At 40.7% G+C, this 19026-nt stretch overlaps 1 protein-coding gene across 4 annotated transcripts in view; it reads left to right on the top strand.

Annotated features, from left to right (window-relative positions):
* Ogt (O-linked N-acetylglucosamine (GlcNAc) transferase) overlaps positions 1-19026 on the top strand; it is a 44398-nt gene that overhangs the window by 21537 nt on the left and 3835 nt on the right. For 3 of the 4 annotated variants that reach the window (XM_048417944.3, XM_048417942.3, XM_048417943.3), the window contains 14 exons: positions 640-835; positions 1087-1227; positions 1714-1814; positions 4594-4747; positions 4831-4932; positions 5255-5434; positions 7214-7372; positions 7484-7573; positions 11272-11397; positions 12038-12208; positions 12317-12433; positions 12523-12693; positions 15465-15617; positions 18750-19002. In XM_048417944.3, the coding sequence (XP_048273901.1) occupies positions 640-835; positions 1087-1227; positions 1714-1814; positions 4594-4747; positions 4831-4932; positions 5255-5434; positions 7214-7372; positions 7484-7573; positions 11272-11397; positions 12038-12208; positions 12317-12433; positions 12523-12693; positions 15465-15617; positions 18750-19002 (2114 nt within the window). Of the gene's footprint in view, positions 1-639; positions 836-1086; positions 1228-1713; positions 1815-4593; positions 4748-4830; positions 4933-5254; positions 5435-7213; positions 7373-7483; positions 7574-11271; positions 11398-12037; positions 12209-12316; positions 12434-12522; positions 12694-15464; positions 15618-17519; positions 17670-18749; positions 19003-19026 lie in introns of those variants that run through there. The other variant, XR_015000468.2, reaches the window with a different exon arrangement.

Here is a 19026-nt window from a genome sequence, read left to right as displayed (position 1 = left end):
TGGTGGCGTGTGCCTTTAATCCCAGAGACTGGTGGATCTCTGTGAGTTCAAGGCCAGCCTGGTCTACTGCGAGTTCCAGAACAGGCTCCAAAGCTATACAGAGAAACCCTTGTCTTGAAAAACCAAACAACTACAACAAAAACAAACCAAACCACACACTCAAAATAAAAGTGGAGGGCTGAGGAATTTGCTCAGTGGTTGACCCCTTGTTTAGCATGCACGAGGCTCTAGGTTCAGTTCTTGGCACCCCCAAAAATATATTTTTATAAAGGTGAGATTTTTGTTATACTGTAAAATATATTATAAGTTAATTGTTATTAGTTAATGGCATTTTTGGTATAGTGTATCTGGAATTAATTGTAACAAAATACATATTCAAGGTAGTTTGATTTGGGCAGGTGAGATGGTTCAGTGGGTAAAAGTGCCTGGCATGCAATCATATTGACCTGAGTTTGATCCCTGGAACCCATAATGGAAGGAGAGAACTAACTTTAGAAAGTTGTCTTCTGTCTTCCACAGGTGTACCATGGTTTTTGGCATTTGCCAATCTGTACATGTCACAGACAAACTTATAATAATAATATACTTAATATTAGTGGCATTTGTGTATATATGTTTGTATGTTTTTGCTTTTCACAGAGCTGTAGCAGCTTATCTTCGTGCCTTAAGTTTGAGCCCAAATCATGCGGTGGTGCATGGCAACCTGGCTTGTGTGTACTACGAGCAAGGCCTAATAGACTTGGCCATCGATACCTACAGACGAGCTATAGAACTGCAGCCACATTTCCCAGATGCTTACTGCAACCTAGCAAATGCACTCAAAGAGAAGGGCAGCGTAAGGATTTTCAGTCTATTTTTATTTCTTTGTTACGTGGTAGAAAAGTCTTCATTGTACATATTAAGTATTGAGGTAGTTATATTGGTTTTCTTTGGGGTTTTGGTTGATGGGAAGGAGAATACTGAAAAGTATCCATTTTGTATTTACCAGCCATTAGGCTCATTGATTCTGTTACTTAAATTACTAGAACATCAGTGGTTTCTCTGACTCTTCTCTGTAGTATCTGAATGATTTGTTTTATTTTCCAGGTTGCTGAAGCAGAAGATTGTTATAACACAGCTCTTCGCCTATGTCCTACCCATGCAGACTCTTTGAATAACCTCGCCAATATCAAACGGGAACAGGGCAATATTGAAGAGGCAGTCCGCCTATATCGCAAAGCATTAGAAGTATGTTGAATGCTGTGACTGGGTGTCTAGCCTGTGTGACAGTAGAGGGAAAGCAATTAAGTTTGCCTGCCATTCACCTCTTCATTATCTATGTAAGGTCCTATGATAATGCCACACGTCCCTACATTGAGTTCATTATTTTATGCATAGATGAAATCTGGACAAGGCCAGTGACAAGTAAACTGAGTAAAGCTATTACAATGAAGGGTTCAGGTCAGTGTCTAGTGATGGGTAGGTGTGGTAGGAGTTTAGAAAAGAGGCTGCATTGCTCAGTGTGAGTAACAGGAAGAGAGGCCTACTTCACGTTTGAAATGAAGATAGGTATAAAATGGAGGAAGCAGTAGAATTTAAGCTACTAGATCCGAAGAATGAGTAAACTTGGAAAAAGTAAAGAGAAGTTAAAGTGTGTTGTCAAGTTTTTAAGAGTTGTGGGGGATAATTGGGAGATTCTGCTATTTAATGTCAGCCATTATCGTGGCTCTCTAGGTCTTCCCAGAGTTTGCTGCTGCACATTCCAATTTAGCAAGTGTACTGCAACAACAGGGGAAGCTGCAGGAAGCACTGATGCATTATAAGGAAGCCATACGGTAAGAAGTTTATAGCTTCTTTTTTCTATTTTCAGTTTTGAGATTATAGTATAATTACATCATTTCCCCTTCCCTTCCCTGCAAAACCCTCCCATATACTTCTCCTTGCTCTCAAATTCATGACCTCCTCTTTCATTAATTTTTGTGACATGCTTATATATGTATTTATATGCAAATATGTTTCTAAGCATAATTTGTTATGTATAATGTTACTCTGATGTTTTCAGGGTTGACCATTTGGTATTGGATAGCCAATTGGTGTACTCTTCCCTGGGGAAGAATATTTCTCCTGCTCTCAGCTTTCCTTAGATGCCTGTAGTTCTTTGTGTTGGACTGAGGCTTCATGGGCTTTCCCTAATCCACTTCAGCATCCTATCCCCTCCCCTCTTCTCTTCTTCCCCTCTTCTGCTCTTCCTCCCCTCTTCTATTTCCTCCCCTTCCCTCCCCTCCCGTTCTCTCCTCTCTGCTCTCTTCTTTCCTCCCATCCCCTTTTCCTCTTGTTTTTTGGGACAGTGTTTCTCTGTTTAACAGCCCTAGCTGTCCTGGAACTCACTCTGTAGTCCAGGCTGGCTTTGAACTCAGATATGCCTGCCTCTGCCTCCCAAATACTGGGATTAAAGGCATTTGCCACCACTGCCTGGCATCTCTATTGCATATGGTGGCACATGCTTTTATCCCAGCACTCAGGAGAGACAGATGTAGGTGGATCTCTGTGAGTTTGAGGCCAGCCTGGTCTGCATAGCAAAAGAACAAGGCCAGCCAGGGCTACATGGTAGGACACTGTCTTAAAAAAAAAATTTAGAAGCTGAAGAGATGGCTCAGAGATTAATAGCATTGACTGCTTTTCATATTACCCAGAATTACATGTGGGTCAAACATCCATACACATAAAATAATGAAAAATATTTATTTATTTTAAACTTTTTATTTTGGGACAGGGTTTCATTATGTAGCTCTGGCTGTTCTGGAACTCACTTTGTAGACCAAACTTGCCTTGAACTCGAAAAGAGATCCACCTGCTTCTAGATACTGAGATTAAAAAGTGTGCACCTCAATGTCTGCTGGTTTTCTTTTCTTTCTTTTTTTTTTCTAAAGATCCCCCCCCCTTTTGGTTTCGGTTTTGGTTTTTGTTCGAGACTTGATTTCTCTGTAGCTTTGGAGCCTGTCCTGGACTAGCTTTCGTAGACCAGGGTGGCCTCGAACTCACAGAGATTCGTCTGCCTCTGCCTCCCAAGTGCTGGGATTAAAGGCGTGTGCCACCACCACTTGGCAAAAGATTTCTTTATTTTATGTATATGAGTGCTCTATTTGCATATTTGGCCTTATGCCAGAAGATGGCATCAGATTCTACTATAGATGGTTGTGAGCCACCATTTGGTTGCTGGGAATTAAACTCAGGACCTCTGAAAGAGCAGTCAGTTCTCGTAACTGCTGAGCCATCTCTCCAGCACCTCAGTGCCTGGTTTCTGTAGTGCATGTAGATACCTACTGCAGAGGCTAGAAGAGGGCATTAGAAACCTTGGAGCTGTAGTAAAGGTAGTTGTGAACTGCACTATGTAGGTTCTGGGAAAAATACTCAGGTCCTTTGGAAGATCAGTCAGTGCTCTTAAGTGTTGAGCCACCTCTCTTGCCCTTTGTTATTTATTTATTCATTTACTTATACTTATTTTTAATTTTTTTGAGACAGGGTCTCTACATAACCCTTACTGTCCTAGAACTCACTTGTTCTGTAGACCAGGCTGGCCTAGAACTCACAGAAATCCTTCTGCCTCTACCTCCCAAGAACTGGGATTAAAGGTGTGTATAATATAATGTCCCTACTCATTCATCCATCCATATCCATCTACCCATTGATTCCTTCCTATCTGTCGATTTTTTTTTTTTTTTTGAGACAGGATTTCTCTGTGTAACAGCCCTGGCTGTCCTGGAACTCACTCTGTAGACCAGGCTGACCTCAAACTCACAGAGATTTGCCTGCCTCTGCTTTCCAGGTGTTGGGATTAAAAATGTGCTCCACCACTGCCCGGCTCCTGGTTTACATTATTTTATTTATTTTGTGTTCATGGAAGCAATGTGGGCATATACTGTGGTACCCATGTGAAGGTCAGAGAACAACTTACTGGCATTGTTTCTATCCTTTGTTATAGGTTCTGGGGTTTGAACTCATGTCAGGCTTGATTGCAGGTATCTTTACCTGCTGAGCCATCTCATTTGTGGTTTAAAATTTTATTGTCAACTTTGAAAAAGATTTGTTTTACTTTTTTGTTTTGGGTTTTTTGTTTGTTTTTCAAAACGGGGTTTCTTCTGTGTAACCCTGGCTGTCCTAGAACTTACTCTGTACACCAGGCTCACCTTGAACTCAGAGATCTGCCCGTCTCTGCTTTCTGAGTGCTCCAATTAGGCTTATTTTACTTGTAAGTATGTATGTAAAATCCCTTCAGAATTCAGAAGGTGTTAGATTCTCTATAGCTGGATATTGTTGTTGGGAAGAGAACTCAGTTCTAAAAGAATATTAAGAGCTCTTAACTGCTGAGCCTCAACTATTAAATAATTTATTCTTATTTAATAATTTATCATTATTAATGAATAATTAAAGGTTGGCATTTGGCAGCTGCTGAAATGATTCCCTGCCTTTGGTGTGCTAGGGATTCAAGCTAGGCCTCATGCTTGGTAGGCAAGTACTGTGCCACCAAACCACGTCAAACCCCCTCTCCCCCCAATGCTTTAACAGCAACAAGGATTTTACACGAGATAATCAAACCCTTGTCTTCTCCTTCAGAATCAGTCCTACATTTGCTGATGCTTACTCTAATATGGGAAACACACTAAAGGAGATGCAGGATGTTCAGGGAGCCTTGCAGTGTTATACTCGTGCCATCCAGATTAATCCTGCCTTTGCAGATGCACACAGCAATCTGGCTTCCATTCACAAGGTACTGCTGATTATTGTGACATAGGCACCTTAGCACTGAAGTTTCATTATAGGAAACTCCTTACAAGCTTGCTTTCTTTCCAGGATTCAGGGAATATCCCAGAAGCAATAGCTTCTTACCGCACAGCTCTGAAACTTAAGCCTGATTTTCCTGATGCCTATTGTAATTTGGCTCATTGCCTACAGGTAAAGAATAATAATCTAGTGTTTTTCTTTCTGTATTGTTACCACTTTTTAATTTTTATGTGCTATAATAATCCAAGTCTGGCTGGAGATTTTTTTTTAGCAAGTGGAGGTCAGAGGGCAGTTTTCAGGAGTTATTTCTCTCATAACACGTGGGTCCCAGGCATTGAACTCCAATTGTCTGGCTTGCCTTTTATTCTTGTCTTTTATTCACTGAGATTGTATTTTTAGTAGGTTATCTAACACTGCTTTAGGAAGTCAAATATTTGCAAAATAAATCCTTTGGTTGGTTTTCTGGGTGATCATTTCTTTTTGCTTCCTCTAGATTGTCTGTGATTGGACAGACTATGATGAGCGAATGAAGAAATTGGTTAGTATTGTAGCTGAGCAGCTAGAGAAGAATAGGCTGCCTTCTGTGCATCCTCATCACAGCATGCTGTACCCTCTTTCTCATGGCTTCAGGAAGGCTATTGCAGAGAGGCATGGGAATCTCTGCTTGGATAAGGTGACTTGTCCTTTCATTTTTTCTGTTGCAAACTCAAATGCAAATAAATAAAAATGTTGTACAAATCAAACGTACAGTATGGCTTTGCCAATCAGCATGTGGTCAATATCACCCAAGTTGAGAAATAAAGCTTTCTTAGGTATCCCAGAAGTCACTCTCTAATGTGTCCTGTCTTCAACTGAACTCCCTTTAATCCAAAGGATGGAGACTTTTATCCCCCCCCCCCGCCCTCCCCCCCCAATAGGGTTTCTCTGTAGCTTTGAAGCCTGTCCTGGAACTCTCTGTAGACCTGGCTGGCCTTGAACTCACAGAGATCCGCGAGCCTCTGCCTCCCAAGTGCTGGGGTTAAAGGTGTGTATCACCACTGCCTGGAGAGACTTTTCATTTCAAACTCTGAACAAGTTAATGGTGGTGTTTTTCTTAAGGTGAAAATCACAGCTACACATGATGATGCAAACCTATAATCCCAGTACTTCTGTAATCTCAACAAAAACCTCCACCTAATAAGAACATCTAAAAACCAAACTAAAGGCAACAACAAAAGCCCCAATAAGGTTTAAATACAGAGTGTATGGTATTATATACTCAACTTTCAGAATTAGAATATGAATTGATAGGGTTTTGGGTTTGTTCTAGAAAACAGATTAAGATTTTTTTCTTTTATTTTTGTAAATATTTATTAATTTATTATGTATACAATATTCTGTCTGCATATATGCCTGCAGGCCAGAAGAGGGCACCAGACCCCTCATCACAGATGGTTGTGAGCCACCATGTGATTGCTGGGGATTGAACTCTGCACCTTTGGAAGAGCAGGCAATGCTCTTAACCGCCGAGCCATCTCTCTAGTCCCCTCCTCCTCCTCCTCCTCCTCCTCCTCCTCCTCCTCCTCCTCCTCCTCCTTCTCCTCCTCCCCCTCCCCCCCTTCTTTTTAAATACAGAGATGCTTCTTTGTCGAATTTCCTAAAATAATCATACTCTATGTATATTTCATGTTGGAGTCTGTTGAGGCATATTCTCTACGCCTCAGAACAGATCCGATAGGAAGCATGAGCACTATGCAGCCAGCACACACAACTGTTGACCTTCGAAGGCGCCATCAAACTGGCCAAATAAATAAAGTTTGCCGTCTAAAGTTTTTGTTTTTTTGAGACAGGGTTTCTCTGTAGCTTTGGAGCCTGTCCTGGAACTAGCTTTTGTAGACCAGGCTGGCCTCGAACTCACAGAGATCCACCTGCCTCTGCCTCCCCAGTGCTGGGATTAAAGGCGTGCCCCACCACCGCCCGGCCACTGAAATTTTTTCATAATTATGGGTCTATATGATTTTAGATTCTACCTTCATTTATTTTACTTAAATTTTTTTTGAGATAGGTCTTACGTATATCAGGTTGGCATTAAACTCTACGTAGCTGAGAATTACCTTGAACTTCTGATTCATTTTGCTTCCACTTCCCAATGCAGGGGTCACAAGAGTGCACCAACATATCCATTTATTTTTTGTTTGTTCTGTTTTGCTCACTATGTCAGACTGGCTTTCCTGTAACTCAGTGCATAGACCAGGCTGACTTCAAACTATGCCTCACCTCCTGATGGTTGGGATCAATGATGGGTGCTATCACGCTTGTTCTTTATGTAGCTCTGGGGACAGAACCCTTAGGACATTATACATGCTAGGCAAAACATACTACCAATCACCAGTCCCTGTTCTCGGTTTTTTCTTTTAGATAAAAATTTGCACATGACTTGACTTTGCTAACGACCATTGTATTCTGTTGGTAGATTAATGTCCTTCATAAACCACCATATGAGCATCCAAAAGACTTGAAGCTCAGTGATGGCCGGTTGCGTGTAGGGTATGTGAGTTCTGACTTTGGGAATCACCCTACTTCTCACCTTATGCAGTCTATTCCAGGCATGCACAATCCTGACAAATTTGAGGTAAGAGTAGGTTTTGGTGACTTTCTTCTATCATCTTTGATGTTAAGCCCAGTGTTTTGAGAGGCTTGGAGCCAAGATTATTTATTAAGTACGCCCTCCTTTGTCTTTTAGGTATTCTGTTATGCCCTGAGCCCAGATGACGGTACAAACTTCCGAGTGAAGGTCATGGCAGAAGCCAATCATTTCATTGATCTTTCTCAGGTAGGCAAAACACTGATCCTTTTCTTCAGATTTTAAGATTTCATACTTAATTATATGTGTTTGGTATGGTATGTGGGGATGTGCCTGTATGAAGACAGGTGCCCAAGGAGGTCAGAAGAGAGGGTGTCAGATCGCCCAGACATGGAGTTACAGGGGTGTCACATGGGTGCTGGAGCAAATGTAGGTCCTCTGCAAACACAGCAAGTGTCTTTAAGTCTCCAATTTTAAATTTTGAGTAAATTTGGGGGGATAAAGGCCCTTTTGGTACAAAGTAGGGTTTTTTTTTTTGTATTAGGAGTTGAATGGAGGGTCTCAATGTTTGTAATTTTTGATGATGGATATTAAAAGGAGTAACTACTGTATTTGGGTAATTTGCCCTTATTTCCTTGTTCGTTTACATTTATTTGGCATGACTTTTAAGTTGTACATAAAGTAGAAATGTGATATAACTGTGTTTGATATATAACTTTTCTAGATACTTGTAATACGTACTGAACAAAATCAAAAAAGGTAAATAGTGATGTCAAGAGGATGAGGACTTCTTTCAAAAGCTGGCCTTGGCTAAATAGCTAGTTTAAGGACAGACTAGGCTATGTGAGACCCCCATCTCATTTTTTTTTTTTTTTAAAAAGGAGGGATCTGCAGTAAAAAGCCCATCCATTTCTGAGTTTTTGCATTTTGTGTGTGTGTGTGTGTATGGTGTTTTTGTTTTATTCTTTTGCAATTCACAAGGTTTGGCCTTGAACTTTTGGTAATTCTGCTTCAGCCACCACCCTACTGGTTGTTTGTCTTTGTTTCTATTATTTTTCCTGTATAAATTTTATGATGAGTTAAAGTTGAAACCTATGGGAGAATTAAATTTGCTATGGGTTCTATTAGTCACATGGGTGACTAGTAAGGAAATACACATATTTAGACATGAATATGAATAAGTGTTTGCATGTAGACACACATCTAAATGTAAATAATGGGATTGCGGACATAGCTCAGTTGATACAGGGCTTGTCTATTATATACAAAACTCTGGGTTTGATTCCTAGCACTGCATAAACTGGGTGTTGTGACTCATACCTATAATCTCAGCATTTTGGAGGTGGAGACAGACAGAAGGATCAAGGTTAAAGGTCGTCCTTGGCTATGTAGAGTTCAAGGTCTGCCTGGGCTAGAGAACCTGTCTCAAAAACAATTAAGACTAGGGATGGTGTGGCTCCTAGCAGGTAGATCTCTCTGAGTTTGAGGATATATATATCAGTTCCCACACAGCCGGAGCTACATAGGGAGACCCTGTTTCAAATAACCAATAACTAACTGAATGAGTAAATAATAGACATTTTCTTAGATGGCTTGAGAGAGTCATCTTATTTAATAAAGTTTGCATACCAGTATCTTTTGTAGCATGGTTACTATTCCAAAAATATGTCTGGTTTGATTTGATTTTTGAGACAGGGTCTCACGGTACCCCAGGCTGACCTTCTTACTGTGAGCAGTCTCATACACTTCTGGTACATACTAACTAGGTCAGTATTCTATCCAGTGAGCTACATTTCCAGCTTTGATTTTTATTTTTCTGAGGCAGAACTTTAGCTATGTGATCAGAACTGCCTGTAAACTCCCAGTGTAGCCTAGGTTAGCCTTAAACTCAGCCTCTTTGGTGCTAGAATTGAAAATGAGAGGTATGACTCTTCCCTCATCTATCTGCCTGCCTGCCTGCCTGCCTGCCTGCCTATCTGTCTGTCTATATTACCTATATTTATTATTTATTTATCCATCTGTCCTATTGATTGATCTATTGATTGATTTGATTTGTCAGGCTCACTATGTGTCCGTGGTTGGTTTAGGACTATCTGTATAGATCCCTGAAACTGTCCTGGAATTTACAGAGATCCTTAGGATTAAAGGAGTGAGCCACCACTGCCTGGCTTTAAATGTTTTTGATATATTTATCTGTATGTGTGTTATGCTTGTTTATATGTGCACCTTATATGTACATTATGTTTGTGCCTGGTGCTTTTGGAGCTCAGAAGGAGTTGGATGCCCTGGGATTGGAGTTACAGATGGTTGTTAACCATGTAGGTGCTGGAGCTACATGTAGTCCTTCAGTGCTCTTGAGCACTAAGCCTTCTCTCTAGCCCTGCACCCCTTTTTTTCTATAGGGTCTCACTGGGTAGTCAATCTAGTCTTCAGGTGCTAGGATTATAGGCACCTGTCGCCATAGTTTTTTCCATTTTTGGCATGTGTATATGTGTATGTGTGATGAGTGTACATGTAGGTGTATTTGCAGGTTCACATGTTGCTCAGAGTAGGATGTTGGATATCTTTGGCTTTTTTCTTTTTTCTTTTTTTCTTTTTTTGGTTTTTCAAGACAGGGTTTCTCTGTGGCTTTAGTAAGCCTGTCCTGGAACTAGCTCGTGTAGACCAGGCTGGCCTCGAACTCACAGAGATCCTCCTGCCTCTGCCTCTCAAGTGCTGGGATTAAAGGCATGCGCCACCACCGCCCAGCTTTCCTTTCCTTTCCTCTCCTCTCCTCTCCTCTCCTCTCCTCTCCTCTCCTCTCCTCTCCTCTCCTCTCCTCTCCTCTCCTCTCCTCTCCTCTCCTCTCCTCTCCTCTCCTCTCCTCCCCTCCCCTCCCCTCCCCTCCCCTCCCCTCCCCTCCCCTCCCCTCCCCTCCCCTCCCCTCCCCTCCCCTCCCCTCCCCTCCCCTCCCCTCCCCTCCCCTCCCCTCCCCTCCCCTCCCCTCCCCTCCCCTCCCTCTTTTTCTTTCTTTCTTTCTTTCTTTCTTTCTTTCTTTCTTTCTTTCTTTCTTTCTTTCTTTCTTTCTTTCTTTCTTTTCTTTTCTTCCATAGGGTATCTTCTCTTCATAGCCCTGGTTGTCCCAGATTGTGGGATTAAAGGTGTGTGCCTTCCCACCCAGCCAACTGTGGAGATCTTGCTTCACCACTCTTGGCCTTATTTTCTCAAGACTGGCCTTATTTTCTCAAGACTGATACTGACTCATCTTCCTGTCTCCAACCCCCACAGACCTGAGGTTCCAGGTGCACATCTGGCTTTTTATGTGGATGCTGGAATCCAGACTTAGATCCTCTTGCTTGTATAGCAAATATTCTTACTCACTGAGTCATCTCTCATCCTATTTATACTGTTTCCCATTGAGATTATAGAGTATCAAACATCTAGTAGTTGTTGTGATTGATTGAGACAGAGTCTAAGTGTTTAGCTCTGACTAGTGGAAACTCATGATTTTGTCTCAGGTTTCCTGAATCCTTGGCTTCAAGGCTTGTAACAATATGCTTAACCTCTTGTTCATCTTGAAGCCCATTTAAAATACTTGCTCCCTTCTGTAACCCTGTTATTAATCCATCCAATTAGGAAGGAAAGTCTGCTTCCTTTATTTTCTATTTCTGTAATGCTTTGATGCTATAATAGTGGTGCTAACTCTATGTTACCTCCATTAACGTAGTTCATTGATGTGGTCTCATCTCCTTTTTCTTTGATTCTTTGAGACAGGGTCTCATGTAGCTGATGCTGATGTTTAACTTATCTTTCTACTTCCACCTCCCAAGTGCTGGGATTATAAGAGTGAGCCACTGTACCCAGTTTACTCATCTCTTTTGCATCTAGGTCTGAATTCTGTTTAATGCTATTAAAACCAATTGAATTAATCTTGAGATTCTACATAGTTCTTACTGTTTATCCCGTAGATTCCGTGCAATGGAAAAGCAGCTGACCGCATCCACCAAGATGGAATTCACATCCTTGTAAATATGAATGGTTATACCAAGGGGGCTCGAAATGAGCTCTTTGCTCTCAGGCCAGCTCCTATTCAGGTAAGAGAATAATCATTCACAATGTTTATTGCACTAAAAAGACAGTGGTTTTTAGTTTTCTTCCATCTGGCTAACTATGCTTGAAAACAACAGGATAGACATTCTTGAGTGTTCTTGTAATGCACTAGGATAGATTTTTGGGTGTAGACTCAATGCCCACAGGTAAAATATCAATGGAGACTAGCATTTCATGGTTTTATAATAAATAGCTCCTTTGTCTAATATATTTGAAGGACACCTTACCACTTACAAGGTTAGTCTGAAAGCTGCTGGATTGCTCTTGTGGTTTTTTTTTTTTTTTTTTTTTTGACTTTTGAGACAGGGTTTCTCTGTAGTTTTTGGTTCCTGTCCTAGAACTAGCTCTTGTAGACCAGGCTGGCCTCGAACTCACAGAGATCCGCCTGCCTCTGCCTCCCAAGTGCTGGGATTAAAGGCGTGTGCCACCACTGCCCGGCTGGATTGCTCTTGGCTAAAGAAGTCAGCCTCCTTTATATATGTACATAAGTGATTTGGGAGCCTTTACATTAAGATCCTCTTTTGAAAAACCTTTGGGAAATGATTGCTACACAAAAAACTGCAGTAATTTGGTTAGTTTACAGATGGATAAAAGTTCTTAGTTTTCGGTCTGATTGTTTTTTAGGCAATGTGGCTGGGATACCCTGGGACTAGTGGTGCACTGTTCATGGATTATATCATCACTGATCAGGAAACTTCCCCAGCTGAAGTTGCAGAACAGTATTCTGAGAAACTGGCTTACATGCCTCATACTTTTTTTATTGGTGATCATGCTAATATGTTCCCTCACCTGAAGGTAGGCAGAAAATGATGCTATGGGGGTAATTCAGAGAACTGTGTTCATTTTTCCCCTTGGATTGTCCATATGCATCCTGACAGGCATCTCAAACTTTTCTTCCATTAGAAAAAAGCAGTCATCGATTTTAAATCCAATGGGCATATTTATGACAATCGGATAGTTCTGAATGGCATCGATCTCAAAGCATTTCTTGATAGTCTACCAGATGTGAAGATTGTCAAGGTCAGAACCAAGTCGGCATTTGTTACTGAAATGAACTGAATTTGTTAATTTTTTCTTATAATGCATTTCTGTTTGGATTTTGTTTTCAGATGAAATGTCCTGATGGAGGTGACAATGTAGACAGCAGTAACACAGCTCTTAATATGCCTGTCATTCCCATGAATACAATTGCAGAAGCAGTTATTGAAATGATTAACAGAGGACAGATTCAGATAACAATTAATGGATTCAGTATTAGCAATGGACTGGCAACTACACAGGTGGGAAAGACCTTTATTTTATTTATATTAATTTTAATATAAATTATACATTTATAATTATAAAATATACATTTTAATTATGTGCCACCATTCATGCATCATTTCCTTGAAGTCTTATAACCACTCTATTCTACAAAGGAGGAAATAAGCTTCTTGGAAACTTGCTCTTGTAGCTGTGTCTGGTCTTGAAAGTCATCTGGCTTCAGCCATCAGGCTCCTTAGTGAGTGCCTACTATGCTAATACTTGTTTTTGCCTGTCTGTGCCATTATTCTCTTACCTCTAGGCACTATATGATTGTTCGCTTCTGTAAACTCACCCTTTTCCTGGCCAAATCCTGCCTCGCCTTTCAGTTCAGATAGTTCTTATGGGAACCAGTTCCTGAACTGATCTTTTGCCTCTCTTTCCATACTCATTGGTACTTGTCTCCTGTGCTTCTGTTGTTTCGGGGGTATATTGTTACATTCAGCATAGTGCAGTGTAATCCTTGTATTTGTATCCTTCAGCAAATGGAATTACTTTAGAACTCATTACTTTAGAACTTTAGTCCCAATAATATTGTATGCATTCAGAGACAGAGAAAGAGAGAGAGATGCATACTTGAAGAGGTAAATATATAGCTCTGTCAATGAGAGTGTAAGAGGGCAGGAATCTTAGACTTCTTAGGTGCTGACAACTTTATTGAGATGTGTATACTCATGTAACAGCATAAGGCAGTGTTCAACAAGTATGCAATTTGCAAATAAAACTGTAGTTGGAGGAGTTGACTATCAGTGTAAGGGGGAGTCTTGAGTCTTGGGGAGAAGAGGCCCTTTGGGGAGGAGTAATTGAAATTTGCCTTGGAGAGAGGATATGATTTGGAGAAGAGCATTTATTTCATCCATGAAGAATAGGGTAAAAAAAGCAAAAGCTTACTGTTGGTTATGGGTTATTTATTTTTTTTAAAAGATTTTCTTTTTTTAAATTTATTTATTATTATGTATACAATATTCTGTCTGTGTGTATGCCTGCAGACCAGAAGAGGGCACCAGACCTCATTACAGATGGTTGTGAGCCACCATGTGGTTGCTGGGAATTGAACTCAGGACCTTTGGAAGAGCAGGCAATGCTCTTAACTTCTGAGCCATCTCTCTAGCCCTGGTTATGGGGTTTTTAGTACTTTTTTTGTTGTTGTTTTATGAGAAAAGAGTTTTTCTCTGGAGCCCTGGCTGTCCTGGAACTCTATAGAATAAACTGACCTTGGACTGAGAAATTACCTGCCTCTGCCTTCTAAGTGCTGACATTAAAGGCTACCACCACCGGCCTTGTCTGGTTATTTGAGACATAATCTGGCTATGTAACCCAAGCTGTTCTCAAACTTGGCAGGCCCCCCCCCCTTTTTTGGTTTTTCAAGACAGGGTTTCTGCATAGTTTTTGGAGCTTGTCCTGGAACTAGCTTGTGTGAACCAGGCTGGCCTCGAACTCAGAGATCTGCCTGCCTCTGCCTCCTGAGTGCTGGGATTAAAGGTGTGCGCCACCACTGCCCTGCCCGGCCTCTTTTCAGTGTCTTTTCTTAGGGCAGTTACTCTTAAGTCAAAGTAATGGTTTAACTTTTTATGTCTTAAAAGTAAAATATAGGGCTGAAGAGATGGCTCAGTGGTTAAGAGCACCACCTGCTCGTCTAAAGGTCCTGAGTTCAATTCCCAGCAACAACATAGTGGCTTACAATCATCTGTAATGAAATCTGGTGCCCCCTTCTGGCCTGCAGGCATGTGCAGGCAGAACACTGTATACACAATAAGTAAATAAATAAATCTTTAAAAAAAAAGTAAACTATATTAAAACATTTTCTCATTACAGTTCAGGGACAGAACTTAAAATCTTTATACCATTTTATATATTTTGAATTTTTTTCTGAAAAAATATTTCATGTGTGTGGATATTGCCTGAATGTATGTCTGTGTACTATGCGCGTGCCTTGTGACTAGGGAGGCCAGAAGACAGCATCAGGTCTCCTGGAACTAGAATTATAGATGCTTGTGAACTGCCCACCATATGGGTGCTGAGACTCTAACCTAGTGTTCTTACCAGCTGAACCATCTAGCTAGCTCACTGACTCGTGCACTCTTTTCATTCTCTGTCTTTGCATCTGTCTCTCACTATGTTACCCTGGCTAGCCATGAATTATGTTAAACCAGGCTGGCCTCAGAGTCATAAGAAATCTGCCTGCCTACAAATTTGATGCCAGCCTGATCTACGTAGCAAGTTCTAGGTCAGCCAAAGCTACATAGTGAAACCCTGTCTTCAATAAACAAACAAACAAAAACAAAAAATAGGCCAAGCATAGTGGCACACACAACGCTCTAATCTTAGCACTTGGGAAGCCTTACTGTTGACTGAGACCTGTACATAGTGTGAGGCCTTCCTGGATGTACGTGTGTGTGTGTGTGTGTGTGTGTGTGTGTGTGTGTCTGTGTCTGTGTGTGGTGTGTTGGATGAAACCCCAGGACCTTGTGCATTCCATATAAACACTCTGCCATGTAGATATACTCCCATTTCTTGGCTTGTCTAGGTAGGACTTTCATATAGCCCAGGCTAGCTTCAAATCTTGATTGCTGAGCCTTTCCCCCCCCCCATCTTCTGAGAATTATAATTGGGTACTGCTATGCCTTGGTTTATGCAGCACTTGAATCAAAACCAGGGCTTCGTACATCTTGACCAGCTGAACCACATCTGCAATTCCCTTTGGCCAGTGCTAACTCTAAATTTAATCATGTTCTTTTTGTTATTCTAGATTAATAATAAGGCTGCAACTGGAGAGGAGGTTCCCCGTACCATTATTGTAACCACCCGTTCCCAGTACGGGCTACCAGAAGATGCTATTGTGTACTGTAACTTTAATCAGTTATATAAAATCGACCCTTCTACTCTGCAGATGTGGGCAAATGTGAGTATGTGTAGATTTGTTATTAATGACTATTGATGAGTAAAGATTATGTATTTGGGCTACCTTGCTGAAGCTTCTTTCATTTATGAACTATTATACTCATTTCTTAGCTCCAAGGGTTGTGACATTTTCAGCTGTTTTGAATCATTTTTGTTTTTTGAGATTATAATATAACCAATATAATTTTCCCCTCTTTCTTTTCTCCAAAGTTCCCCAGGTCCACTCCTTTTTCTCTTTTTCAAATTCATGACTTTCTTTTCCTTAGTTGTTGTTTGCTTCTTTCTTTTCCTTCCTTCCTTCCTTCCTTCCTTCCTTCCTTCCTTCCTTCCTTCCTTCCTTCCTTCCTTCCTTCCTTTCTTTCTTTCTTTTTTTAAGGAGAGGTTTCTCTGTAGCAGCCGTAACTGTCCTGTAACTTGTTTTGTAGACCAGACAGACTGGCCTCGAACTCAGAGATCCACCTGCTTCTGCCTTCCCAGCTCTGGGATTAAAGGTGTGCATCACCATCGCCCGGTGCTTCTTTTTTAGTAGTAGTAATTGGTGGTGGTGTATTCCTAAATGCATAAATGAAACCCACTCAGTCTGTATAATGCTACTTGTATTGTTGTTTTTGAGATGAGGTCTCAATGTATCCCAGGCTGGCCTTGTTACATATCAAAGTAATACTGAACGTCTGTTCATTCTTCTTCTACTTCCCAAGTGCGGGCATAACACGGGTTTGCCACCACGTCTGGTTATGTGGTGCTAGAAAGTAATCCAGGGCTGCCTTCATGCTAGACAAGTAACTCTACCAGCTGAGCTATGTCCATAGCCATCTTCAGTTTTGATTTTACCTACCAATGTTGTTGTATTTTCTTCCAGTGTGTGGGGATCTAGGTCAGGGTGTGATACACAGTAGGCAAGCTCTGTACCAGTGAGCTGTATCCTCAGTCTTTTGGTGTATTTATTTTCATTTTTAAGACAGTGTCTCTATATAGCCCTGAATGTTATAGAACTCACTATGTAGTTCAGGCTGGCTTTGCCTTTTGAGTTCTAGGTTTTTAAAGTTGTGTACCGCCAAGCCTGATTTCAGTCTTGTGGATTTTAAAACTTCATGCTATAACCATTTATTTATTTGTTCAAAGTGTTTTGTTCAAACCTGATGTCAGCGAGCTTTTTCTTCTTAAAGAGTTAGTAAATGAAGTTTTCAGTTTTGTGATAAGTAATCTAGTCATCTCTTATTTACTTATAGTATGTATAATGAAAACACTTTAGATATTATATAAATGAACCAATGGTTTAGCATATCAAATTTTATTTCTAAACACTAGCAGTATGCCATACTTGGTTTACAGACCATAGTTTCCCAACCCCTGGCCTGAACTGATAGCAAAACTTGCTGTGTGGACACCCATATTTAACATGCTTGCAATTCTTTGACGTTAACCAGGAAAGAGTTGATCAATAACCCTATTTTGCATCAGCTCGTGAACCTGGTTTGTAGAAATACAATACTGAGTATATGTGGCCAGCTGGCCCTGAGTTTGTATAACTGAAATGCTGTATTTTACCTTAACGTTGTTAGAAAGAAATCGTTTCTTGTTTAACCCCCCCCCCCCCAATCTGTTCTATTTGTCTGAAAGGGAAGGGTAATGTAGAAAGAGAGGAAGTGGATGAGTAAGCTTCTATTTTCCCTGAATCCTTGTTTTAGCCAAAATTCTAAAAGCAAAACTTACCTAACAGGCTAGTTTTACTTTTTTTAAAATTCTGTTTGTGAATATTCCTGCATCTCAATATAGAGATACTAATGTGTTTTAAAAAACAAGGAGTTGCTTCCAAGAGTGTTAGATAAATGTATATACATTGTACGTTTAAAAATGTGAAATAGTCTGAATTTGGAAATTTGTCTATTCTCACATTTTTCAGAGAAGGAAGTGTGAAGTTCTGTGATATGTTGAATAAATGCACTTCTGAATCAGGAGTAGGTAAACTGGTCTGGAGGCCAAATCCACTGCTTGGCTCGTTGCTTGGTACTTTTTGATGCTGGGGTGGAACCCAGGTCCTTGCACATGCTAGGCAAGTACTCTACCATTGAGCTACATTCCCAGCCTCTCATTGCATATTTTTATAAATAAAACTTTGACACATGGCCACACACATGTGTTTATACACTTACTATCTATGGCTGCTTTCAAGCTACAAAATAGGCAGTGACTAAAAAGCTAGTACTATTTTATCCCTGGTCATTTATAGAAGTCTGTACTGCCCTTTGGTTGACATTAGGCAATTTGGGCAAATTCTTGAGTTACTCTTCTAATGTGGTGCGGTGGGGGATTTAAAATTTGAAGTACTGTGTATGGTAAAATGTGCTGGTACTTCAAGCTACTCTGAAGGCTGAGTTAAGAGAGTTGCTAGAGTCAATGAGTTTGTGGCCAGCCTGGAAAACTTAATGAGACCCTATTCCTTAAAAACAAAAATAGGGGTAGAGGCTTATGCAGCCTCAGTGCTTCTTGGTGGCTACTTGCGGAGGGAGAATTCTCCAGTAACTCACCTCATCCATTTTCATGCAAGCAATCCCGACTAATTTCAGTGGATCATAAACACAAAATAACAATGGTAAAGGTGAAGGTAAGAGGGGTTCAGTGAAAATGGAAGGGGTGAATAGTGGAGGGTGAAAATGACTCTTTCCAAAAATATGTAATGGAATTGTCAAAAGATTTTTTTAAAAAGAAATGTAAGTTAAAAAAAGTAAACATAAAGACACTCACATTCCCATCTTTAACAAAGACCACTGCCAGAAAATGCCTCAGATTGTACCAGTTAGTAACTTGACTTTTATCTTCTAACTCTTTTCTCTGTCCTCAAACTCTCTGGGGACAGCTAAGAGAAAAGAAGTAACTCAGATGATTTAATTCATCTCTTTAAAGAAAAGACCTAGGTCCCAAGCAGGCTTCTTTGCTTGTTTATGGCAGAGTCTTTTTGAATTTAGAAACCTCCTGCCAGGATTATAGGTGTGTGCCACAATGCCCAGATTAGGTGGTGTTGGGGGTCAGTCGTACTTTCTGAGTGGTTTTGGGAAAGGGCAGATTTGCTATTAATCTTTTCTTTTTCTTTCTTTCTTTCTTTCTTTCTTTTTTTTTTTTTTTTTTTTTTTAGATTCTGAAACGTGTACCTAATAGCGTGCTTTGGCTGTTGCGTTTTCCAGCAGTAGGAGAACCCAATATTCAACAATATGCACAAAATATGGGTCTTCCCCAGAACCGTATCATTTTTTCACCTGTGGCTCCTAAAGAGGAGCATGTCAGGAGAGGTCAGTTGGCTGATGTCTGTCTGGACACTCCCTTATGTAATGGACACACCACAGGAATGGATGTTCTCTGGGCAGGAACACCCATGGTGACTATGCCAGGTAAGTGGCCGACAAATCATTGAA

The sequence above is a fragment of the Myodes glareolus genome, chromosome X (genome assembly GCF_982192425.1).
Source record: "Myodes glareolus chromosome X, mMyoGla1.1, whole genome shotgun sequence".
NCBI classification, from domain to species: domain Eukaryota; kingdom Metazoa; phylum Chordata; class Mammalia; order Rodentia; family Cricetidae; genus Myodes; species Myodes glareolus.
Note: the sequence above shows the minus strand (reverse complement) of the source record. Positions and strands in the feature narration are given on the sequence as shown.